The 26921-nt window shown below is 46.5% G+C and overlaps 1 protein-coding gene across 1 annotated transcript in view; it reads left to right on the plus strand.

Annotated features, from left to right (window-relative positions):
- The window catches only part of LOC311229459 (UPF0606 protein KIAA1549L-like), a gene marked incomplete at both ends in the record, with an annotated part of 283918 nt that overhangs the window by 190210 nt on the left and 66787 nt on the right, over positions 1–26921 (plus strand). The window contains 1 exon segment of the mRNA XM_084315540.1: positions 12474–12628. Coding sequence (XP_084171666.1) covers positions 12474–12628 — 155 coding nt within the window.

Raw genomic sequence — 26921 nt, forward strand, 5'->3', positions numbered from 1 at the left:
AGGTAGTGTGAGGTAGTGTGAGGTAGTGTGAGGTAGTGTCAGGTAGTGTCAGGTAGTGTCAGGTATTGTGAGGTAGTGTGAGGTAGTGTGAGGTAGTGTGAGGTAGTGTCAGGTAGTGTCAGGTAGTGTCAGGTAGTGTGAGGTAGTGTGAGGTAGTGTGAGGTAGTGTGAGGTAGTGTGAGGTAGTGTGAGGTAGTGTCAGGTAGTGTCAGGTAGTGTGAGGTAGTGTGATGTAGTGTCAGGTAGTATGAGGTAGTGTGAGGTAGTGTCAGGTAGTGTGAGGTAGTGTCAGGTAGTGTGAGGTAGTGTGAGGTAGTGTGAGGTAGTGTGAGGTAGTGTCAGGTAGTGTCAGGTAGTGTCAGGTAGTGTGAGGTAGTGTGAGGTAGTGTGAGGTAGTGTGAGGTAGTGTCAGGTAGTGTGAGGTAGTGTCAGGTAGTGTCAGGTAGTGTGAGGTAGTGTGAGGTAGTGTGAGGTAGTGTGAGGTAGTGTGAGGTAGTGTGAGGTAGTGTGAGGTAGTGTGATGTAGTGTGAGGTAGTGTCAGGTAGTGTGAGGTAGTGTGAGGTAGTGTGAGGTAGTGTCAGGTAGTGTGAGGTAGTGTCAGGTAGTGTGAGGTAGTGTGAGGTAGTGTGAGGTAGTGTGAGGTAGTGTGAGGTAGTGTGAGGTAGTGTGAGGTAGTGTCAGGTAGTGTCAGGTAGTGTCAGGTAGTGTGAGGTAGTGTCAGGTAGTGTGAGGTAGTGTGAGGTAGTGTCAGGTAGTGTCAGGTAGTGTCAGGTAGTGTGAGGTAGTGTGAGGTAGTGCGAGGTAGTGTGAGGTAGTGTCAGGTAGTGTCAGGTAGTGTGAGGTAGTGTCAGGTAGTGTCAGGTAGTGTGAGGTAGTGTGATGTAGTGTCAGGTAGTATGAGGTAGTGTCAGGTAGTGTCAGGTAGTGTGAGGTAGTGTCAGGTAGTGTGAGGTAGTGTGAGGTAGTGTGAGGTAGTGTGAGGTAGTGTCAGGTAGTGTCAGGTAGTGTCAGGTAGTGTCAGGTAGTGTGAGGTAGTGTGAGGTAGTGTGATGTAGTGTGAGGTAGTGTCAGGTAGTGTGAGGTAGTGTCAGGTAGTGTCAGGTAGTGTGAGGTAGTGTGAGGTAGTGTGAGGTAGTGTGAGGTAGTGTGAGGTAGTGTGAGGTAGTGTGATGTAGTGTGAGGTAGTGTCAGGTAGTGTGAGGTAGTGTGAGGTAGTGTGAGGTAGTGTCAGGTAGTGTGAGGTAGTGTCAGGTAGTGTGAGGTAGTGTCAGGTAGTGTGAGGTAGTGTGAGGTAGTGTGAGGTAGTGTCAGGTAGTGTCAGGTAGTGTGAGGTAGTGTGAGGTAGTGTCAGGTAGTGTCAGGTAGTGTCAGGTAGTGTCAGGTAGTGTGAGGTAGTGTGAGGTAGTGTGAGGTAGTGTGAGGTAGTGTGAGGTAGTGTCAGGTAGTGTGAGGTAGTGTGAGGTAGTGTCAGGTAGTGTCAGGTAGTGTCAGGTAGTGTGAGGTAGTGTGAGGTAGTGCGAGGTAGTGTGAGGTAGTGTCAGGTATTGTGAGGTAGTGTGAGGTAGTGTGAGGTAGTGTGAGGTAGTGTCAGGTAGTGTCAGGTAGTGTCAGGTAGTGTGAGGTAGTGTGAGGTAGTGTGAGGTAGTGTGAGGTAGTGTGAGGTAGTGTGAGGTAGTGTCAGGTAGTGTCAGGTAGTGTGAGGTAGTGTGATGTAGTGTCAGGTAGTATGAGGTAGTGTGAGGTAGTGTCAGGTAGTGTGAGGTAGTGTCAGGTAGTGTGAGGTAGTGTGAGGTAGTGTGAGGTAGTGTCAGGTAGTGTCAGGTAGTGTCAGGTAGTGTGAGGTAGTGTGAGGTAGTGTGAGGTAGTGTGAGGTAGTGTCAGGTAGTGTGAGGTAGTGTCAGGTAGTGTCAGGTAGTGTGAGGTAGTGTGAGGTAGTGTGAGGTAGTGTGAGGTAGTGTGAGGTAGTGTGAGGTAGTGTGAGGTAGTGTGATGTAGTGTGAGGTAGTGTCAGGTAGTGTGAGGTAGTGTGAGGTAGTGTGAGGTAGTGTCAGGTAGTGTGAGGTAGTGTCAGGTAGTGTGAGGTAGTGTGAGGTAGTGTGAGGTAGTGTGAGGTAGTGTGAGGTAGTGTGAGGTAGTGTCAGGTAGTGTCAGGTAGTGTCAGGTAGTGTGAGGTAGTGTCAGGTAGTGTGAGGTAGTGTGAGGTAGTGTCAGGTAGTGTCAGGTAGTGTCAGGTAGTGTGAGGTAGTGTGAGGTAGTGCGAGGTAGTGTGAGGTAGTGTCAGGTAGTGTCAGGTAGTGTGAGGTAGTGTCAGGTAGTGTCAGGTAGTGTGAGGTAGTGTGATGTAGTGTCAGGTAGTATGAGGTAGTGTCAGGTAGTGTCAGGTAGTGTGAGGTAGTGTCAGGTAGTGTGAGGTAGTGTGAGGTAGTGTGAGGTAGTGTGAGGTAGTGTCAGGTAGTGTCAGGTAGTGTCAGGTAGTGTCAGGTAGTGTGAGGTAGTGTGAGGTAGTGTGATGTAGTGTGAGGTAGTGTCAGGTAGTGTGAGGTAGTGTCAGGTAGTGTCAGGTAGTGTGAGGTAGTGTGAGGTAGTGTGAGGTAGTGTGAGGTAGTGTGAGGTAGTGTGAGGTAGTGTGAGGTAGTGTGATGTAGTGTGAGGTAGTGTCAGGTAGTGTGAGGTAGTGTGAGGTAGTGTGAGGTAGTGTGAGGTAGTGTGAGGTAGTGTGATGTAGTGTGAGGTAGTGTCAGGTAGTGTGAGGTAGTGTGAGGTAGTGTGAGGTAGTGTCAGGTAGTGTGAGGTAGTGTCAGGTAGTGTGAGGTAGTGTCAGGTAGTGTGAGGTAGTGTCAGGTAGTGTCAGGTAGTGTGAGGTAGTGTGAGGTAGTGTCAGGTAGTGTGAGGTAGTGTCAGGTAGTGTCAGGTAGTGTCAGGTAGTGTGAGGTAGTGTGAGGTAGTGTGAGGTAGTGTGAGGTAGTGTGAGGTAGTGTCAGGTAGTGTGAGGTAGTGTGAGGTAGTGTGAGGTAGTGTCAGGTAGTGTCAGGTAGTGTCAGGTATTGTGAGGTAGTGTGAGGTAGTGTGAGGTAGTGTGAGGTAGTGTCAGGTAGTGTCAGGTAGTGTCAGGTAGTGTGAGGTAGTGTGAGGTAGTGTGAGGTAGTGTGAGGTAGTGTGAGGTAGTGTGAGGTAGTGTCAGGTAGTGTCAGGTAGTGTGAGGTAGTGTGATGTAGTGTCAGGTAGTATGAGGTAGTGTGAGGTAGTGTCAGGTAGTGTGAGGTAGTGTCAGGTAGTGTGAGGTAGTGTGAGGTAGTGTGAGGTAGTGTGAGGTAGTGTCAGGTAGTGTCAGGTAGTGTCAGGTAGTGTGAGGTAGTGTGAGGTAGTGTGAGGTAGTGTGAGGTAGTGTCAGGTAGTGTGAGGTAGTGTCAGGTAGTGTCAGGTAGTGTGAGGTAGTGTGAGGTAGTGTGAGGTAGTGTGAGGTAGTGTGAGGTAGTGTGAGGTAGTGTGAGGTAGTGTGATGTAGTGTGAGGTAGTGTCAGGTAGTGTGAGGTAGTGTGAGGTAGTGTGAGGTAGTGTCAGGTAGTGTGAGGTAGTGTCAGGTAGTGTGAGGTAGTGTGAGGTAGTGTGAGGTAGTGTGAGGTAGTGTGAGGTAGTGTGAGGTAGTGTGAGGTAGTGTCAGGTAGTGTCAGGTAGTGTCAGGTAGTGTGAGGTAGTGTCAGGTAGTGTGAGGTAGTGTGAGGTAGTGTCAGGTAGTGTCAGGTAGTGTCAGGTAGTGTGAGGTAGTGTGAGGTAGTGCGAGGTAGTGTGAGGTAGTGTCAGGTAGTGTGAGGTAGTGTGAGGTAGTGTGAGGTAGTGTGAGGTAGTGTGAGGTAGTGTGAGGTAGTGTGAGGTAGTGTGAGGTAGTGTGAGGTAGTGTCAGGTAGTGTCAGGTAGTGTGAGGTAGTGTGATGTAGTGTCAGGTAGTATGAGGTAGTGTGAGGTAGTGTCAGGTAGTGTGAGGTAGTGTCAGGTAGTGTGAGGTAGTGTGAGGTAGTGTGAGGTAGTGTGAGGTAGTGTCAGGTAGTGTCAGGTAGTGTCAGGTAGTGTGAGGTAGTGTGAGGTAGTGTGAGGTAGTGTGAGGTAGTGTCAGGTAGTGTGAGGTAGTGTCAGGTAGTGTCAGGTAGTGTGAGGTAGTGTGAGGTAGTGTGAGGTAGTGTGAGGTAGTGTGAGGTAGTGTGAGGTAGTGTGAGGTAGTGTGATGTAGTGTGAGGTAGTGTCAGGTAGTGTGAGGTAGTGTGAGGTAGTGTGAGGTAGTGTCAGGTAGTGTGAGGTAGTGTCAGGTAGTGTGAGGTAGTGTGAGGTAGTGTGAGGTAGTGTGAGGTAGTGTGAGGTAGTGTGAGGTAGTGTGAGGTAGTGTCAGGTAGTGTCAGGTAGTGTCAGGTAGTGTGAGGTAGTGTCAGGTAGTGTGAGGTAGTGTGAGGTAGTGTCAGGTAGTGTCAGGTAGTGTCAGGTAGTGTGAGGTAGTGTGAGGTAGTGCGAGGTAGTGTGAGGTAGTGTCAGGTAGTGTCAGGTAGTGTGAGGTAGTGTCAGGTAGTGTCAGGTAGTGTGAGGTAGTGTGATGTAGTGTCAGGTAGTATGAGGTAGTGTCAGGTAGTGTGAGGTAGTGTCAGGTAGTGTGAGGTAGTGTGAGGTAGTGTGAGGTAGTGTCAGGTAGTGTCAGGTAGTGTCAGGTAGTGTCAGGTAGTGTGAGGTAGTGTGAGGTAGTGTGATGTAGTGTGAGGTAGTGTCAGGTAGTGTGAGGTAGTGTCAGGTAGTGTCAGGTAGTGTGAGGTAGTGTGAGGTAGTGTGAGGTAGTGTGAGGTAGTGTGAGGTAGTGTGAGGTAGTGTGATGTAGTGTGAGGTAGTGTCAGGTAGTGTGAGGTAGTGTGAGGTAGTGTGAGGTAGTGTCAGGTAGTGTGAGGTAGTGTCAGGTAGTGTGAGGTAGTGTCAGGTAGTGTGAGGTAGTGTGAGGTAGTGTGAGGTAGTGTCAGGTAGTGTCAGGTAGTGTGAGGTAGTGTGAGGTAGTGTCAGGTAGTGTCAGGTAGTGTCAGGTAGTGTCAGGTAGTGTGAGGTAGTGTGAGGTAGTGTGAGGTAGTGTGAGGTAGTGTGAGGTAGTGTCAGGTAGTGTGAGGTAGTGTGAGGTAGTGTCAGGTAGTGTCAGGTAGTGTCAGGTAGTGTGAGGTAGTGTGAGGTAGTGCGAGGTAGTGTGAGGTAGTGTCAGGTATTGTGAGGTAGTGTGAGGTAGTGTGAGGTAGTGTGAGGTAGTGTCAGGTAGTGTCAGGTAGTGTCAGGTAGTGTGAGGTAGTGTGAGGTAGTGTGAGGTAGTGTGAGGTAGTGTGAGGTAGTGTCAGGTAGTGTCAGGTAGTGTGAGGTAGTGTGATGTAGTGTCAGGTAGTATGAGGTAGTGTGAGGTAGTGTCAGGTAGTGTGAGGTAGTGTCAGGTAGTGTGAGGTAGTGTGAGGTAGTGTGAGGTAGTGTCAGGTAGTGTCAGGTAGTGTCAGGTAGTGTGAGGTAGTGTGAGGTAGTGTGAGGTAGTGTGAGGTAGTGTCAGGTAGTGTGAGGTAGTGTCAGGTAGTGTCAGGTAGTGTGAGGTAGTGTGAGGTAGTGTGAGGTAGTGTGAGGTAGTGTGAGGTAGTGTGAGGTAGTGTGAGGTAGTGTGATGTAGTGTGAGGTAGTGTCAGGTAGTGTGAGGTAGTGTGAGGTAGTGTGAGGTAGTGTCAGGTAGTGTGAGGTAGTGTCAGGTAGTGTGAGGTAGTGTGAGGTAGTGTGAGGTAGTGTGAGGTAGTGTGAGGTAGTGTGAGGTAGTGTCAGGTAGTGTCAGGTAGTGTCAGGTAGTGTGAGGTAGTGTCAGGTAGTGTGAGGTAGTGTGAGGTAGTGTCAGGTAGTGTCAGGTAGTGTCAGGTAGTGTGAGGTAGTGTGAGGTAGTGCGAGGTAGTGTGAGGTAGTGTCAGGTAGTGTCAGGTAGTGTGAGGTAGTGTCAGGTAGTGTCAGGTAGTGTGAGGTAGTGTGATGTAGTGTCAGGTAGTATGAGGTAGTGTCAGGTAGTGTCAGGTAGTGTGAGGTAGTGTCAGGTAGTGTGAGGTAGTGTGAGGTAGTGTGAGGTAGTGTGAGGTAGTGTCAGGTAGTGTCAGGTAGTGTCAGGTAGTGTCAGGTAGTGTGAGGTAGTGTGAGGTAGTGTGATGTAGTGTGAGGTAGTGTCAGGTAGTGTGAGGTAGTGTCAGGTAGTGTCAGGTAGTGTGAGGTAGTGTGAGGTAGTGTGAGGTAGTGTGAGGTAGTGTGAGGTAGTGTGAGGTAGTGTGAGGTAGTGTGATGTAGTGTGAGGTAGTGTCAGGTAGTGTGAGGTAGTGTGAGGTAGTGTGAGGTAGTGTCAGGTAGTGTGAGGTAGTGTCAGGTAGTGTGAGGTAGTGTCAGGTAGTGTGAGGTAGTGTGAGGTAGTGTGAGGTAGTGTCAGGTAGTGTCAGGTAGTGTGAGGTAGTGTCAGGTAGTGTCAGGTAGTGTCAGGTAGTGTCAGGTAGTGTGAGGTAGTGTGAGGTAGTGTGAGGTAGTGTGAGGTAGTGTCAGGTAGTGTGAGGTAGTGTGAGGTAGTGTCAGGTAGTGTCAGGTAGTGTCAGGTAGTGTGAGGTAGTGTGAGGTAGTGTCAGGTAGTGTCAGGTAGTGTCAGGTAGTGTCAGGTAGTGTGAGGTAGTGTGAGGTAGTGTGAGGTAGTGTGAGGTAGTGTCAGGTAGTGTGAGGTAGTGTGAGGTAGTGTCAGGTAGTGTCAGGTAGTGTCAGGTAGTGTGAGGTAGTGCGAGGTAGTGTGAGGTAGTGTCAGGTAGTGTCAGGTAGTGTGAGGTAGTGTCAGGTAGTGTCAGGTAGTGTGAGGTAGTGTGATGTAGTGTCAGGTAGTATGAGGTAGTGTGAGGTAGTGTCAGGTAGTGTGAGGTAGTGTCAGGTAGTGTGAGGTAGTGTGAGGTAGTGTGAGGTAGTGTGAGGTAGTGTGAGGTAGTGTCAGGTAGTGTCAGGTAGTGTCAGGTAGTGTGAGGTAGTGTGAGGTAGTGTGATGTAGTGTGAGGTAGTGTCAGGTAGTGTGAGGTAGTGTCAGGTAGTGTCAGGTAGTGTGAGGTAGTGTGAGGTAGTGTGAGGTAGTGTGAGGTAGTGTGAGGTAGTGTGAGGTAGTGTGAGGTAGTGTGAGGTAGTGTGATGTAGTGTGAGGTAGTGTCAGGTAGTGTGAGGTAGTGTGAGGTAGTGTGAGGTAGTGTCAGGTAGTGTGAGGTAGTGTCAGGTAGTGTGAGGTAGTGTCAGGTAGTGTGAGGTAGTGTGAGGTAGTGTGAGGTAGTGTCAGGTAGTGTCAGGTAGTGTGAGGTAGTGTGAGGTAGTGTCAGGTAGTGTCAGGTAGTGTCAGGTAGTGTCAGGTAGTGTGAGGTAGTGTGAGGTAGTGTGAGGTAGTGTGAGGTAGTGTGAGGTAGTGTCAGGTAGTGTGAGGTAGTGTGAGGTAGTGTCAGGTAGTGTCAGGTAGTGTCAGGTATTGTGAGGTAGTGTGAGGTAGTGTGAGGTAGTGTGAGGTAGTGTGAGGTAGTGTGAGGTAGTGTGAGGTAGTGTGAGGTAGTGTGAGGTAGTGTCAGGTAGTGTGAGGTAGTGTGAGGTAGTGTGAGGTAGTGTCAGGTAGTGTGAGGTAGTGTCAGGTAGTGTGAGGTAGTGTGAGGTAGTGTGAGGTAGTGTGAGGTAGTGTGAGGTAGTGTGAGGTAGTGTCAGGTAGTGTCAGGTAGTGTCAGGTAGTGTGAGGTAGTGTCAGGTAGTGTGAGGTAGTGTGAGGTAGTGTCAGGTAGTGTCAGGTAGTGTCAGGTAGTGTGAGGTAGTGTGAGGTAGTGCGAGGTAGTGTGATGTAGTGTCAGGTAGTGTCAGGTAGTGTGAGGTAGTGTCAGGTAGTGTCAGGTAGTGTGAGGTAGTGTGATGTAGTGTCAGGTAGTATGAGGTAGTGTCAGGTAGTGTCAGGTAGTGTGAGGTAGTGTCAGGTAGTGTGAGGTAGTGTGAGGTAGTGTGAGGTAGTGTGAGGTAGTGTCAGGTAGTGTCAGGTAGTGTCAGGTAGTGTCAGGTAGTGTGAGGTAGTGTGAGGTAGTGTGATGTAGTGTGAGGTAGTGTCAGGTAGTGTGAGGTAGTGTCAGGTAGTGTCAGGTAGTGTGAGGTAGTGTGAGGTAGTGTGAGGTAGTGTGAGGTAGTGTGAGGTAGTGTGAGGTAGTGTGAGGTAGTGTCAGGTAGTGTGAGGTAGTGTGAGGTAGTGTGAGGTAGTGTCAGGTAGTGTGAGGTAGTGTCAGGTAGTGTGAGGTAGTGTCAGGTAGTGTGAGGTAGTGTGAGGTAGTGTGAGGTAGTGTCAGGTAGTGTCAGGTAGTGTCAGGTAGTGTCAGGTAGTGTGAGGTAGTGTGATGTAGTGTCAGGTAGTATGAGGTAGTGTGAGGTAGTGTCAGGTAGTGTGAGGTAGTGTCAGGTAGTGTGAGGTAGTGTGAGGTAGTGTGAGGTAGTGTGAGGTAGTGTCAGGTAGTGTCAGGTAGTGTCAGGTAGTGTGAGGTAGTGTGAGGTAGTGTGATGTAGTGTGAGGTAGTGTCAGGTAGTGTGAGGTAGTGTCAGGTAGTGTCAGGTAGTGTGAGGTAGTGTGAGGTAGTGTGAGGTAGTGTGAGGTAGTGTGAGGTAGTGTGAGGTAGTGTGAGGTAGTGTGAGGTAGTGTGATGTAGTGTGAGGTAGTGTCAGGTAGTGTGAGGTAGTGTGAGGTAGTGTGAGGTAGTGTGAGGTAGTGTCAGGTAGTGTGAGGTAGTGTCAGGTAGTGTGAGGTAGTGTGAGGTAGTGTGAGGTAGTGTCAGGTAGTGTCAGGTAGTGTGAGGTAGTGTGAGGTAGTGTCAGGTAGTGTCAGGTAGTGTCAGGTAGTGTCAGGTAGTGTGAGGTAGTGTGAGGTAGTGTGAGGTAGTGTGAGGTAGTGTGAGGTAGTGTGAGGTAGTGTCAGGTAGTGTGAGGTAGTGTGAGGTAGTGTGAGGTAGTGTCAGGTAGTGTCAGGTAGTGTCAGGTATTGTGAGGTAGTGTGAGGTAGTGTGAGGTAGTGTGAGGTAGTGTGAGGTAGTGTCAGGTAGTGTGAGGTAGTGTGAGGTAGTGTGAGGTAGTGTCAGGTAGTGTCAGGTAGTGTCAGGTATTGTGAGGTAGTGTGAGGTAGTGTGAGGTAGTGTGAGGTAGTGTCAGGTAGTGTCAGGTAGTGTCAGGTAGTGTGAGGTAGTGTGAGGTAGTGTGAGGTAGTGTGAGGTAGTGTGAGGTAGTGTGAGGTAGTGTCAGGTAGTGTCAGGTAGTGTGAGGTAGTGTGAGGTAGTGTCAGGTAGTGTCAGGTAGTGTGAGGTAGTGTGAGGTAGTGTGAGGTAGTGTGAGGTAGTGTGAGGTAGTGTGAGGTAGTGTCAGGTAGTGTGAGGTAGTGTCAGGTAGTGTCAGGTAGTGTGAGGTAGTGTGAGGTAGTGAGAAGCTCAGAATAATACCACTTACCCTTAGCTGTAACAATACCCTTACACTTAGCTGTAACAATACCACTTACCCTTAGCTGTAACAATACCACTTACCCTTAGCTGTAACAATACCACTTACCCTTAGCTGTAACAATACCACTTACCCTTAGCTGTAACAATACCCTTACCCTTAGCTGTAACAATACCACTTACCCTTAGCTGTAACCATACCACTTACCCTTAGCTGTAACAATACCCTTACCCTTAGCTGTAACAATACCCGTACCCTTAGCTGTAACAATACCCTTACCCTTAGCTGTAACAATACCCTTACCCTTAGCTGTAACAATACCCTTACCCTTAGCTGTAACAATACCCTTACCCTTAGCTGTAACAATACCCTTACCCTTAGCTGTAACAATACCACTTACCCTTAGCTGTAACAATACCACTTACCCTTAGCTGTAACAATACCACTTACCCTTAGCTGTAACAATACCACTTACCCTTAGCTGTAACAATACCCTTACCCTTAGCTGTAACAATACCCTTACCCTTAGCTGTAACAATACCCGTACCCTTAGCTGTAACAATACCCTTACCCTTAGCTGTAACAATACCACTTACCCTTAGCTGTAACAATACCACTTACCCTTAGCTGTAACAATACCACTTACCCTTAGCTGTAACAATACCCTTACCCTTAGCTGTAACAATACCACTTACCCTTAGCTGTAACAATACCCTTACCCTTAGCTGTAACAATACCACTTACCCTTAGCTGTAACAATACCCTTACCCTTAGCTGTAACAATACCACTTACCCTTAGCTGTAACAATACCCTTACCCTTAGCTGTAACAATACCACTTACCCTTAGCTGTAACAATACCCTTACCCTTAGCTGTAACAATACCACTTACCCTTAGCTGTAACAATACCCTTACCCTTAGCTGTAACAATACCACTTACCCTTAGCTGTAACAATACCACTTACCCTTAGATGTAACAATACCACTTACCCTTAGCTGTAACAATACCACTTACCCTTAGCTGTAACAATACCCTTACCCTTAGCTGTAACAATACCACTTACCCTTAGCTGTAACAATACCACTTACCCTTAGCTGTAACAATACCACTTACCCTTAGCTGTAACAATACCCTTACCCTTAGCTGTAACAATACCACTTACCCTTAGCTGTAACAATACCACTTACCCTTAGCTGTAACAATACCACTTACCCTTAGCTGTAACAATACCACTTACCCTTAGCTGTAACAATACCACTTACCCTTAGCTGTAACAATACCCTTACCCTTAGCTGTAACAATACCACTTACCCTTAGCTGTAACAATACCCTTACCCTTAGCTGTAACAATACCACTTACCCTAGAGGTACCCTGAGTGGATTTACACAACACATCTGAAATTTAACTCATTCTAGTACTAGATCTGAATCTCTCCTAGAGGATGTAGGACTGCACAATGTGGACAAATATTGTGATTGTTCTGGCTCATATTCCAATAGTGATAACTTGCAATATCATTTTAAGGTCTAATCTTACATTTAAAGTCTACATTTACTTTTCATATATATATATAATAATGTTATAATATCTAGGCAATAGAGCCCCACTTGGTTTTGTTGTTTTGCCATAGTTTTGTTTCTTCTACCCATGTAAAGCGTCTTTGAGCATCTGGAAAAGCGCTGCGTCTTTGAGCATCTGGAAAAGCGCTATATAAAATAGATGTATTATTATTATTATTATTATTATTATTATTATTATTATTATTATTATTATTATTATTATTATTATTATTATTATTATTATTATTATTATTATTATTATTATTATTATTATTATTATTATTATTATTATTATTATTATTATTATTATTATTATTATTATTATTATTATTATTATTATTATTGTTTACTTTTTAGTTTTTGGTCTGATGTGTGGGTTTAGTATCTTACACTGTGAATTCCTCCAGACCTCTCTTGGTAGAGCCTGGGGTGTAGCCAGCAGTAGCAACCCCTCCCCCTATACCCACTGCAATCCAATCCATACATCAGACCAAAACAAAAAACTGTAAACAAAGCGCAGTACCATGTTGTCATCTTTTGCCTAGAGGTCGCTGTTTGATGACATTACAGATTTGACCTTTAAAACTGCGGCTGACAAACGACTCTCAGTGGAATGTGTATGTGTCGGTCTAGAGTCAGACACGCATGTGGTTCTATAATGTCCAGTCAGGCTGATCTGTGGTTCTCACACCACCTGTGTAGACTGATATATGCCCTGTGGCCCTGTGTGTTTGTGTGTGTGTGTGTGTGTGTGTGTGTGTGTGTGTGTGTGTGTGTGTGTGTGTGTGTGTGTGTGTGTGTGTGTGTGTGTGTGTGTGTGTGTATGTTTGTATGTATGTATGTGTGTGTTTATGCATCTGTGTGTGTATGTGTGCATGTGTGTGCATGTTTGTGTGTATCTGTTTTTAGAATAGAATAGAATAGAAATACTTTAATCATCCCGAGGGAAATTTGGCCTTTATGTGAATGTGTATCTGTTTATGTGTTAGTGTATGTTTAAGGCTGGGAGAAAGTGTCTCAATGTCTTGGAATTTTCACTCTGTGTCTGTATCTGTGTGTGCGTGTGTGTGTGTGCTTCTACACTGTATCACCTCTACACTGATGATGCCAGAATTAACCTCAGGGTGATGCAGTCTGTGTATCTGTGCTGAGGATTTCAGTATTAACCTCAGGGTTATGCTGTGTGTGTGTGTGTGCATGTGTGTGTGTGCATGTGTGTCTGTGTGTGTGTGTGTGTGTGTGTGTGTGTGTGTGTGTGTGTGTGTGTGTGTGTGTGTGTGTGTGTGTGTGTGTGTGTGTGTGTGTGTGTGTGCGTGTGCGTGTGTGTGTGTGTGTGTGTGTGTACGCACTGAGCCTGACAAGCCTCTCTCCCCTCGCCTCTCCTCTTCTCCTCCTCCCCTCTCATCTGTGTTGCCATGGTTACGGCAGGCGGATGCCAAGTGAGGAAGGGGAGGGCTCGGTGTCGAGTGGCGGTTCTGGGAAGCTGAACACCTCCAAGACATCGTCCTCGGTACGGAGGGCTGCTGCAGTCAACGGCAAAAGAGACGTCAAGGAGCAGGAACTACACAAGAGAAGTACTAATGGTGAGAGAGAGAGAGAGAGAGAGAGAGAGAGAGAGAGAGAGAGAGAGGAGAGAGAGAGAGAGAGAGAGAGAGAGAGAGAGAGAGAGAGAGAGGAGGTAAGAGGTAAGAGTGAAAGAGAGACACACACACAAATGCACACACACACACACACACACACACACATCTACACACACACACACACACACACACGCACACACACACACACACACACACACACAGAGTTGCATGGGTGATTATTTAATGGGCGATATTGCGTCCACTCATATCAGACCATCTGTATTCGCTCTCAGGACAATTAATTTAATAATAATAATAACTTATTTGTATAGCACCTTTCATACAGGGGATTGCAGTTCAAAGTGCTTTACATCAATAAGAAATAAGACATAAAATCAGTGTAAAACAAGCAGCAAGAGCAAAGCATAAAGTGGGATAAAATAATGCAGATATATGAATCAAATCATATCAGAACCTCACGTTCCAATAGGCTTCTTGAATTTCTGTAATCTGTTACAAAACATGATAAAGGTCATAGTATGTACCCAGTGCATGGTGGGGCGTAAAGATAAAAGTAAAAATAAGTAAAATAATATCAAGGGTAAAATGAGCAGACCTATAAAATCACAGTTTTTCACATTAGGATCTAGCATCCCAACAGGCCACCTTGTTTATGGTTTGATTGAGTTTTAGTAGAATAGAAAAGACATGAATGATGAAATGATTTGAGGTAATGAAGCACATGATGAGTGATGAGAGCGCACACACTCACACATGCATGGCTTATCTCATAACATATACAGTATGTCTCATGTGAGCATGAATGTATCATACAATGACTCCTCCTCCCAGTACAATATCACACACACACACGCACGCACGCACGCACATGCGGCTCCTTTTGTGTGTGTGTGTGAGAGCAAGAGAGAGAGAGAGGGAGAGAGATAGTTCTCCAACTTGTGTGAGTTGCAGTGATCTCCTGGTTGTTCCCCACCTAGGTTATCTAACTATTGCGCTGCTGCAACTAGAAACACTGTCCTGGCCTGCTTCTAAGTTCAGTGGCCTGACTGCAAAAAAATATATATATATTTTTTTTTTGATTTTTGAATTTTTTTTAATCATCTGGCGACCCCCCTCCCCCCCCGCGCCGGCTCGCGACCCTCCTGTGGGTCGCGACCCCGACTTTGGGAACCCCGAGTCTAGTTGAAACATGCCGACATCCCGCTGCTCTAGTGGGACATCTAGTGGCTCAATGTTATCTGTAGCACCTTTAAAGCAGGGAGGTCAGACTCATACCAGGCAGTGGGCTGGATTTGTTCAAATGAGACCTCATGAGGGCCGGGTTGCGTCTATATTTCCTACAACGGAGTTCGGCGATTTGCGAATCTGATTGGCCAGTGTCATTTCTGGTCATGTGACGCGTACGCCCAATCGTGGGACCGCAAGTTTCTACACTGGTTAGGCTTAGGCGCTCGTTCGAAGTCGGTTAAGGTCGGTTAAGGTTAGAGTTTGTCTTAGAGCATGGCGATAGAACGCCTGCCCTGATTCCGACGGTTAAGCTTAGGCACTCTTTGGAAGTTGGTTAAGGTTAGGGTTAGGGTTAGGCGATAGAACGCCAGGTGCTTTGCAGGCTGTTCGACGCGGAAATGGGCAAAGACACAGCTCGTCACGCTATTGGGCGCACATGTCACATGACCAGAAACGTCAGTGGCCAATCAGATTCGCAAATCGCCGAACTCCGTTGTAGGAAATATAGACGCGGCCGGGTTAGCCTACTTAAAATCACATTTGACTCAACACATGGATATTGTATTTAAGCTATATTTGAAATCATTCAGAAATTGCATGTGGCACAAAACACAACACACAATGTACAATTACATAAAGCAGAGTTCTGCAATAAAGGTGGAACAGAAAGCATTTTCCTATCCATGAAAAAGCATTCTCCTATCCATGAAAAAAGCCAACATTTCAAGTAGAAGAGAAAAGTGCAACAAAATAGATCAAGTGCCATAGAAAACATGTTTCTTATTCATATAACAATAACTAGGCTACACACAAATGTCTGTCCCATTATACCAATCAATGGGATACATTGCATGCTAGCTATAACCTGCATTCTGATGTATAATTAATCAATAAAACAGATATTTAACAAATAAGAAATACAAATGCCACAGAAGGCATTTAATAATAATTACTTTCATTCATTCAATCCAATTGAGTCGAAATAACGACGGCATTATCTCAAAATTAGGATTTGAATAGCCTTTGGTTAGTCCTTCTCAGGCTGTGTGTCTCCAGCAATGGCATGACTGTTCTCCTTCTCCTCAATGACTCCAGCATCCTTCCAAAGTGCATATTTCAGCCTGGCATCTGTCGTTGTCTTCCTCTCTCACCTCTGCCGGAGTTCTCCGTATGAACTTAGTTGAAAGTTGAAAGTGGTAACCTATAGGCAACTATTCCCACATGGAGAGGGAGGGGGGGCATAAACAACCAGAATGCACTGGCAATGCATGCAAAGGTGCAATCAAATATTTAAGCATGCAGCATCCTGCTTGTTTTAGGCTGTTCAGTTTGTAATATAAATAATTACAGAATTATTTCGATTTTTTTATGTTTTCCGACCCGTAATGTAATCGGTGAGAACCAGAGGCCGGTTTCAACAAATGTTTGCAATCCGCTAACAATAGGCGACCCTTGTTTATCTGTTTTAAAAAGAAAAGTAACAAGGACACGGTGGGTTAAAGGGCAGAGCTGCGGTCCGTGTTGTACCGTGCATATAGGCTTTCGTAGTGTGGTGTTGAGATGGTTAGCTCAGGGTGCCCTTATTTACACACATAACACACACGGCACACGCACGCACTCGCACACACATGCATACGCACACGCTCATGATGAAACAATAACGTCATGCAGCGACCTTGATATTAGCGGAGAAACACATCTCAGGGCACTGAGTGAGAGGCTGAGCCCTCCCTCTCTCATTTCCTCCCTCTCTCTCTCATAGGCAGTAGCAAACTGGAATACTTAGCTAGCCTATAAACACGGTGTTCTACTGAATGTAGTGATTTTCTACCAGGGGCTTTCATAGCGTGGTGTTAGCTGTGTCCTGTGCCGTGTGTTGCAAGTGTGAATGAATGAACGAATGAGTGAGTTAGTGACAGTGCCGTTTATATAGAGGTGCTTTGCATCCAAAAAAGAAGGAGAACTTATTTGTTTCCACTCTACCCCAAAAAGACAGAGGCACTTTTACTTATAAGTAAAAAAAAAAATAAAAATAAAAATCTTCATCAACTTGGTGCGTCCAACATGTAGGCCAAGCCTACCCTGATGAAGGACAAGGAAGTGGGTGTTTTCAGATGTGAAGCCATAGATATATATAGAACACTAGATAGCTTGCCCGCGCTGCCGGCCAATGGAGAGCGACGTCACTGAACCGCCGCCATCTTGTAAGGGTCAGCCTTGAGTGAGAGTGAGTGAGCTGCACAGACAAAAATACTCATAACTCGCTGAAATATTGACGGATTTACAAACGGTTTGGTTTATTACAAGCATTATTAACGTGGCTATGATTTAAGCGGTTTGTAAAAAAATACATCTTTAAATATTTTTTTTTATAAGTATGCAGTATCATAACTACATCTTTGATGTTTATAGCAAACCAACCCGTTTGTATGTAAATCCGTCAATATTTCAGCGAGTTATGAGTATTTTTGTCTGTGCAGCTCACTCACTCTCACTCAAGGCTGACCCTCACAAGATGGCGGCGGTTCAGTGACGCTGGTGACTCCGCCTTAAGCTATCTAGTGTTCTATAGATATCTATGTGTGAAGCACCCCTATGACCGCTGCCCCTAGTGGCGGCCCACATGCATGGCGCTTGGTGTAAAGACCTGTTCAATCCATGCGACAATGCGTCACATCTATGACGCTGTGTATCGTGACGCGTTCTTTTGAACATGGTGGTCAGAGTGCCTGGGTCTTTTGGAGTGCACCCTCTCATGTCTGGAGGTCAGAGTGCCTTGGTCTGTTGGAGTGCACCCTCTCATGTCTGGAGATCCAAGGCTTGTTTTCAAAGAGCCCCTCGCTCTATAGATTGGAACCCAGCTGAGCGTGCCTAAACATAGCCTTCTCATCACGTGCCATGCCAACCAATATGGCGCTGCGCTGCACCACAGCTCATTGGCCACGGGCGGCGTTTAATGATAATCACCACAATGGAAACAGAGGAGCACAGTGGAAACAGGCCATCTGGCTTTATTATGTTTTAATCCTCTGCGGCTCTTTGAATGTGTGAATGTCTGATTTCCCGTGGAGCAGATTCATATTTTATATTTTCAAACAACCAAAATACATGAAATACATGAATCAGTCAAACGAGGATGTCTGTGAAGGAATGCTATGAGTTTTCTCATCACTTACAGTGTGTTTATCTCCGCCTATCTCCGTCACACACCTCATCTCTCTATTTCTTTCTCCTTTTTGAACAGTATTCACTTTTAGCACCGTCTTCCCAGCAACACACAGAGACAGAGGCCCCTGATGAACATGAACCAGCTGAGCTGAGCTGACACACACACACGCACACACGTGCACACGCACACAGACTGAATCACACCAGACTGACATATTATACAGACAGACAACACACGCACTCACACACACACACGCACGCACGCGCACACACACACACACACACACACACACACACGTGCACACGCACACAGACTGAATCACACCAGACTGACATATTATACAGACAGACAACACACGCACTCACACACACACACGCACGCGCACACACACACACACACACACACACACACACACACACACACACACACACACACACACACACACACACACGCACGCACGCACACGCACACAGACTGAATCACACCAGACTGACATATTATACAGACAGACAACACACGCACTCACACACACGCACGTGCGCACACACACACACACACACGCACGCACGCACGCACGCACACACGCACGCACACGCACACACATACCTGATGAATAATATCCTAGTAGCTGGTTTGGTTTGGTTTGACAGTGATTCAGAATGACAGCTTCTCGGCCAACTCATTGTTCAAGGTAGAATATTAGACACACACACACACACACACACATTGACACGCGCACATACAGAAATACATAAATGCAAGCTCGCTTGCACGGACGCACGCATGCACGCACACACACACACACACACACACACACACACGCACGCACACATGCACGCACGCACGCACACACACACACACACTCACACACACACACACACACACACTCACATACACACACACACACACTCACACACACACACACACACACACACACACACACACACACACTCACATACACACACACACACACTCACACACACGCACGCACACAGACTGAATCACACCAGACTGACATATTATACAGACAGACAACACACACACACACACACGCACGCACACACACACACGCACACACGCACGCACACACGCACGCACGCACGCACGCACGCACGCACGCACGCACGCACGCACGCAGGGAGCACCCTGGATAGCCTCCATTCTGTTGAAAATACATAGATTGGCCACAGGTTTACACTACACTGCTACACATTCTTTAGAAAATGTACCTGCACGTGTTTCTAACCCTTTCAGGTGAATCATCTCATATGTGAGATTAGAATTTTTTGAGAACTGAGGTTGAGACTTTTGTAATTCTAAAATACAATTGGAATGGAAATGGAAAACAGAAAACACCCCACAAGAAAACGCTCAAAATGGAAGGCTCTCATTTCCTGCTTTCTCTCACGCTATTTTCCTCTGGCACACCTCGCCGTCTAGTGGCTCTAGTGGGAACATCGTACAGTATGTGAATATAACCAGTATATTACAAGTAAAGTTTGAAAGTATTTCTATTGTTACAATTTTCAATGGTTAGCGCGGGACAAATGTCACGTCTTTCTTTCTGACGCCTTATGTCTGACAGTCCACCCTCCTCCAGTATCTGATCAGGAAAGTGGAGAGAGAAAGTAGATGCGTGACAGAGAGGCCTGACCTTAGAGACTCACACGTACAAGATATGTGCATTAGCAGACATAGTCACCAATGTGACAGTCACAGTGGCCTTTGGGCTGTATTCAATAGCAGGATTAAATAACAAGATGAAACTGGAACACACTGTTGGGATTAAGTCAAGTCAAGTCAAGTCAAGTCAAGTCAAGTCAAGTCAAGTCAAGTCAAGTCAAGTATTTCTTTGTTAATCCCCTTGGGGGAAATGCAGGTGTCATAGGGAGGTGTAGTGGTTACGTCATTTTCGTTTTTCCGTGTTCCACCCTCTGTCCAACGCAATGTATTTCCCCATTGCCCATTTCTAAATCGTCTCGTTTAAAACAAATAAAGCATGGACATTTGCATGGTGTACCTTTCTGTGCATATTCATCCACAATCTATAGCTCAACATGAAAATATTCGCAATTAATCGTGAAGGTAGCAAAATAACAACGTTTATGTTTTCGTTCACTGGGAATAAACTACACTGCCATTTCGCGCTGCTGACTGATGTCACCACAGCGTAGACTCCTGGCTTTAGTCGCAGACCTAGGATCAGATTTCCCTTACATTCCATAAACTTAACAATTTGTACAATGGGAAAAGAACTGACCCTGAATCTGTGGCTAATATCTGTTTCACCCAACACTAGTTTATAGCCAACCACCATTTAAAAAATATTTGTATTTATAATTTAAATCGTATAATGTTATTTCGCTGCATATTAAATCACTGTAAATACTAATGTAAATCATTGTTTCGTTGTACATATTGTGTATAGTTTATAACGTTATTGTTTTTTTTACGTAACGTTAGTAGCTTGCTAGCCGGCATGATGTGTGCAGTGTTTGCCCCACAGGTCTGAGAAGAGGACCTGCACATTTGACTTGTTCCCAAAACTCCTCTACATGCCCCGATTTAAAATGGTTCATGACCGTAGACATTGCTAACGTCTAGTACGTTTAGCTAGGTAACGTTAACGTTAGCTAAGTTAGCTAGCTTGGTATCAGCTGGTCGTGACGTGGATTAGGCGACAGCACTAAGTGTAGTTATTTTTTTACGACAAATTAAAAACCTTATAACTACCTTTATTTCAACCAAAAATGCTTAAACAATAATGTTAGTGGTAGAAGGGAACTCATTTTGTGCAAAAATGGAAGCTTTTCAATTTCCAGAATTGTTACAATAGCCGATAATCCATTTTCCCAATGATGAATCCCTATACGGGTGGAACAACCAGCGACGTCAGACTACACCTCCCTACAGCAGCTTTTGGGGGAGGGGGCTGATTGCTACTGGCATGAAGGACTGGCCGAGGCGTTTGTGGTGTGTCGGGGGGTGTTACGACCCTGGCTCATGGGTACGCAACCTATGTGTAATCACCACCAAAACCCTGTGCTCTAACTCAAAAATGCTACTAAAACAAGGAACTACTAATATAACTATAAACTAATGTACTGGTAACCCAACGGACAAGGACTGTAAGAACCTGACAGCTCTTTCACTAGGCACAGACAGTGCATGTGTGTTTCTGGGTCTGCCTTTGAAGCTCCCCAGCAGGTAACCAATCAGCACTAATTGGCTAATTGGCAGCCCTCACCTGCCTGCCCTGGTGACACAGGAGTGACCAGGCCTCTAGTACATAACACCTCCCCCACCAAACTGGTTGCCCAAGAGGCAACCACTACACAACAACCCATAAACAAAACAAAAACCAACTGTGACCCCTTAGTTGTCAGGGCCACTACCACAACAGCGATAACGGGTACCACAAACACCGGCACTATGATCGTGAGAGGGCGTCTGCTAGCACGTTGTCCCTCCCACGAATGTGGCGAATATCCAAGTTATACGCCTGGAGGAACAAACTCCATCGCATCAAACGATGGTTCGAATTCACCATGCTGCGAAGAAAAACCAAAGGGTTATGGTCTGTATACACAACAAGGGGCAAACTGGAGGATCCAACGTAAACATAAAAATGGTTCAAGGCAAGAACCGGGTCGGCCCCTGTCGAACACGACCACCGATACCGATCTGTCAAAATTATACTGCAAACCAAAATCAACCTGAGAACTGCGCTTAACAGAACAGACCACAGCACAACAAAACCATAAATCACTGATACCACCACCGCACCCATATCCATCCCACCTGGCACTGGCAGTTCAGGATACTGCACACCGTGAACATCCAGAGTAGGCTGTACCGCCTCAGGTACAGCCCCAGTGTACCGGGAACCTGGCAGTACGACAGCCAGCATAACGTCTGGAACACCATCTAAAATGGCGTCACCCAAAATAACTTTGTCCTGATCAAAATCAAAATGGCTGCCACTCAACAGACCAGGTCGCGAAGGCGGCTCCTGCTCCACAGGACACAGGTAACTAGGGTGACCATCACACCTAGTGCATGGCAGATAATCAGTGTGGACATGTGGATCAATGTCAGAATCATCAACTGACATACTGGGACCATCCCTGCCCACAAGTGAAACATTAGGGACAATAGAGCTATTGTGGGAAGGCTGGCAGCCTAAATCAAGCTTAGTAGCCCCTCCAACTAGAACGGTGTCACATGAAAAAACAGCACCTCTCATAGCATCCTTCCCACACTCCTCCTCCAATTCGTTCGTGGCCTCAGCCACCGTACAGGCTGGGAAGACCTTGAGACATTGCGCTGCCATATCATCTCCTGTCACATGCTTCTCCGGCACGCCTGTCAACTCTGGTTTCACCACCGGGCCTAACACAAAACCACAATCAAGAGAATAATTATGCAGAGGTACATCCACAGTGTGCTTTCCAAAATTCTCAACAGGTGCACCTTTTAATTCAACAAAGAATGTGTCACTAAGTGTAATGTCCCAAGTCGAAGTATCAACAACATCACTTTTGTCCTTTGACATTTCTCGTGCCACAGCACACACCGGAAACACTCCTGGATGTTTCTGTGCCAGCTCATTAGAGACCTCAGAAACCACAGGGATGGGAGTTACAACCGGAGTAGCCAACACTTTGTCACCAGCCAAATCATTCCCTAGAATGAAGGACACCACCTTTATGGGAATGTGAGAACATACCCCCACAACAACATTGCCTGATACTAAGGGAGAATTGAGCGTGACCTCATGCAAAGGTGCATCCACAAATCCACCCCCAAAGCCCTGAACAACGACATCGGAATGCAAAGAAGAGTTTGATGAAAATGGCAAAACCCCCTCCAGAATGAGGGACTGAAAAGCACCGGTATCTCTCCAAATTGTTATAGCCTGTTTGGACTCTAGTGCATTAGTCAGGGAAACAAATCCATTCATCCTAAACCTTGAGGAACCCTCGAGCTCTTTGTCCACACGTTTGATACCTTCCCCATCCCCATCTAACGTTGGCATAGGCGTCCTGCATATGGTTTCTACCAGAGCCACGGTTCTGACATTTTTCTGCTCAAGCACCGGGCATCCAGCAACGATATGACCAGGTTCCTTACAGTAAAAACAGATAATCCCTTCTGGGAATGCACCAGCAGAACCACCCCGCCTAGGAGGTGAAGTTAATTGACCAGCAGACACAGGTTTTGGGAAACGGCCCCCCTGAACAGGACGCCTATCCCCGGACTCAACACGGTAGTCCTCCAAAAACACGGACTTGTGTGTCAACACAAACTCATCTGCGAAGACAGCGGCGTCGCCTATCTTCGATACCCCACGCTCATTTAGATGTGTGGAAACGGTATCAGGAACACATCTTTTAAATTCCTCTAGGAGAATCAACTGCCTAAGCTGCTCTCTTGACTCTGCCTTCTGAGAAGTGCACCACCTGTCAAACAGGTTCTCCTTCTCCCTTCCAAACTCAACATAAGACTGCCCCTCGGACCTACGATAACCTCTAAAACGCTGACGATAGGCCTCAGGGACCAACTCATAAGCCCTCAAAATGGAAGCTTTAACCAGCTCATAATCAGCGCTTTGTTCAAGGGACAGAGCAGTGTAGGCTTCTTGTGCCCTACCAACCAAAACACATTGTAGCAGCAGTGTCCAGGCGGTATCAGGCCACTTCAATGTGGTTGCCACCCGTTCAAAAAGGGGAAAATATCTTTCCACGTCTTTCTCAAAAAATGGTGGCACCATCCTAATATTCCTGCCTACATCAAACCCGGAACGTGACTCTGGCTGCAGAGCACCCGCCTGTAAGGCAGCATGCTTAAACTCAAGCTCCTTCTGCGCACGCTCGTGCACCAGCAACATTTGTCTCTCCTCCAGCAACATTTGTCTCTCCTTAAGCTCCCGCTCCTCTTTCCTCTCTTTAAGCTCACGCTCCTCTCTCCTCTCTCTCTCCTTAAGCTCACGCTCCTCTCTCCTCTCTTTACGCTCTCGCTCTAGCTGCCTTTCCCTAAACTCCAACTCCCTAATCCTCCACTCACCCTCTACACCAGGTAATAGCGGAGACGCGCCAGACGATGGAGGCTCCTCCACCCTCTCCTCAAGCACCTGTTCCCTAATGAGCAAAACCCGCAAAGCACCTAAGGCAGATGGTTTCAAACGTTTCTCACTGGGAGTAAGCTCGACCTTGTAGTGCACAGCAAGCTCGAGCAGTTGTTCTTTGGAAAATTTGTCTAATAAGTCATGAGACGGGCGATCAACAAAGTCCCTGATGGAAGCCATTGTCACTGAACTAGACACCCCAAGCTACACACCCAACCTCACAGACACGAAGAACCACTAACGAACCACGAAGACCCCCCCAACGAACCACTGAAGAACAACGAAGAACCACTGAAGAACCATGAATAATGCTAATTGCCAACAATAACAACCAGAAGGGAACGCGGTGGAAATGTGAGCTCTACGGAGCGCACCTTTCCAGGTTGCACAAACAAACAAACAAAAATAAAAAAAAAAACACACCCACCCTAAATAGACGTGTCATACACGCAGGGTGTTAGGTGCTACCAGGTATGCTCACCAAACACTTAAACAAACAAAATAAATCCAACAAAATATTCCAAACAGGTGCGCCTTCTAACCTGATGTGACCACATATGCTTCTACGTCTAAACTGCAGAAAACCCCGGCCTACCACATGTCTACCCTAAGAAACACTAAATCAAGCCCTACCACACTACCTGTTTCCTGGCCGCCCTAACCTACCTACCCTTAAACTAATGCCCTGTAGACCTAACTTTCTTCAACCACACCTGCTACCAGTCAAAGATCATATACAATCATTTCATTGACCGCCCCAGGAGTACGCGGTGCACCGGACGCTAACCAACAACCAGAAAATAATATCCCTATCTACATGTGGTGCCTACTAAACTATATATTTTAACAGCATAAGTAGTCACATCAAATTACAAACAAATACGGCATACTCACCTGTTTGATGAAAATGGCTCAGCCCCCACGTTACACCATGTGTAACGAACACCACCCAAACCATAATATGATGACACCCTGTGCAACACAAAAAAAATCACCAAACAAAGTTCTAGGGGTAAAAGATCCCGGACGAGCGCCCAATTGTTACGACCCTGGCTCATGGGTACGCAACCTATGTGTAATCACCACCAAAACCCTGTGCTCTAACTCAAAAATGCTACTAAAACAAGGAACTACTAATATAACTATAAACTAATGTACTGGTAACCCAACGGACAAGGACTGTAAGAACCTGACAGCTCTTTCACTAGGCACAGACAGTGCATGTGTGTTTCTGGGTCTGCCTTTGAAGCTCCCCAGCAGGTAACCAATCAGCACTAATTGGCTAATTGGCAGCCCTCACCTGCCTGCCCTGGTGACACAGGAGTGACCAGGCCTCTAGTACATAACAGGGGGGTATGAGTCCGTGGCTGAATGTGCTCCTCATCTGGGCTAGCTCCTCATGGAGGGGTTTTCCTGCTCTCAGTGCTCTCTGACCTGAGGCCGTGCAGTGGCCGTACCAGACTGTGATGCAGTTGGTGAGTTAACTTTCTATGGTGGTAAAAGTTCACCAGAATCAGGTGGTGGACAGGTGGGCTTTCCTCAGTCTCTTCAGGAAGAAGAGGCGCTGGTGAGCCTTCTTGACCGGTGACGAGGTGTCGAGGGTCCAAGAGAGGTGTGGACTCCCAGGAATTTGAAGCTGGAGACACGCTCAACCTCTGTCCCGTTGATATGGACGGGAGTGTGCATGGCCGGCTCTAGTCATTCTGAAGTCTGTGGCTATGATGTAGAGGGCCTCTGTGTTGTCTGACCAGTCCAGGGGCGGAGCTTCCTATAGGCGACATAGGCGGTTTCCTAGAGCACCACCCTGAGGGGGGCGCCAAAAACTGCATCCAACAAAAGAAAAAAAAAATATATACAGTATATATATTATTAATTTTTTTTTTTTTTTGCTGGGCAGACATTGTTGCGCCCCTATCTGCAACCAGGGGTGAAGCTTGCCTAGGGCACCAAATATGCTAGGTCCGCCCCTGAGTCCAGCTTACTGTTCAAGTGTACTCCCAGGAACTTGTAGGTCTCCACCATCTCCACCTCCTCCCCTCGGATAGCGATAGGAGTAGGGGGCCTTTTCTTGCCTCGCTGATAGTCCACCACCAACTCCTTGGTCTTGCTGATATTGAGTTGGAGGTGGCTGCTGTCGAATCACCCTACGAAGCTCCCCACCAGGGCTCTGTACTCGTCCTTGTTGTCATTCGTTACGTAACTGATGATGGAGGAGGCATGTAGCTCGAGTTGTAGCATAAGTTGGAGATGTAGAGGGTAAACGGGAAGGGTGACAGCATGGTTCCTTGGGGGGCACCGGTATTGCTCACCAGCACATCAGACTGGCTGCCCTGCAGTCAGACGTACTGTGGTCTGTTGGTGAGGTAGTCAGTGATCCAGCCGCATCGCCATGAGCTTCTCCACTAGCCACAGTGGCTGGATGGTGTTGATGGCGCTGGAGAAGTCAAAGAACATGATTCTCACTGCGCTGCGTGGCCTCTCCAGGTGCGTGTAGGCTCTGTGCAGAAGAACGGACACGAGAACAGAATACGGAAGTAGAAGGCAGAAGCGCCATCTGAGGTGTCGGTTCAACACATTTTATTTTTACTGATGCCAGTTTAGCCTGATGATTACTCGCTTCCGTGGCGAAGACTTCCTCTTCTGTTTTTCATCCGTGTTTAGGTTCCGGTTAGCAACCAACTCCTGTCATTTTGCAATCGTGTAATCCGACTTTGAAAGTAGTTTGTTTCTTTTATGACACAAGTCGAAAGCTTCTCCACTCGACACATAAACATCAATACTGTTTGTAGGTGTTTTAGATCCAGACGGCATTTTGTCCAAAGCGTTCCGCCTCTTTCACTCCTCCCACACGGACGCTTTACCTGCACGCAACAAAAGCATGTTCCTGTAGAAATCTCCACCCTATATTTAAATAATAATAATAATAACACATCAATTTTGTATAGCGCTTTTCCGAATGCTCAAAGACACTTTACAGAGCAAAATAAACAATACAGTTTTAGTAGAAAAAAATTCAAATAAAAAAATTATATAAAAGGTGAGGAAGGAGTTCAAGGCTTGAAGGCAAGGGTAAAAAGGTGGGTTTTTAGGGCAGCTGCAGCGAAGGCCCTGTCGCCCCAGGTCCGGAGCTTAGTCCTGATGGGTTGGAGGAGGTTAGCATCTGCGGACCTGAGGCAGCAGGTAGGCGTGTGGTGGGGAAGGAGGTCAGAGAGGTAGGAGGGGGCCAGGTTGTTGAGGGCTTTGAAGGTGATGAGTAGAATTTTTAACTGAATCCTGTATATGATGGGGAGCCAGTGGAGATCGTGGAGGATGGGGGTGATGTGGTCGGAGCGGCGGGTGGAGGTGAGCATGCGAGCAGCAGAGTTTTGGACGTATTGTAGGTTGTTGAGGATGAATGAATGAATGAATGAATGAATGAATGAATGAATGAATGAATGAATGAATGAATGAATGAAAACTTTATTTAACAGATTGCAGAATGGGTACAATACAGTACGGCTCAATACATACAATTGTTAAGGGGATGCAGACCTGAGAAAGACGTTTGTCTTGTTTCCATCAGGGTCCCCCATTTTCATTTCATATAGACATTTATGACATACACAACATACATGACATTTATGGCATAGGGACATATAGGTATTTAGTACTGATACATTTGTGACATAAGCGGTATTCAAATATACAGTACTGTTACCCCTAGATCCTGACAGAGTATATACATATGATGGGGAGGGGACTGTACATTAGGA

Source organism: Notolepis coatsorum, assembly GCF_963971535.1.
Source record: "Notolepis coatsorum genome assembly, chromosome: 6".
Taxonomy (NCBI): Eukaryota; Metazoa; Chordata; class Actinopteri; order Aulopiformes; family Paralepididae; genus Notolepis; species Notolepis coatsorum.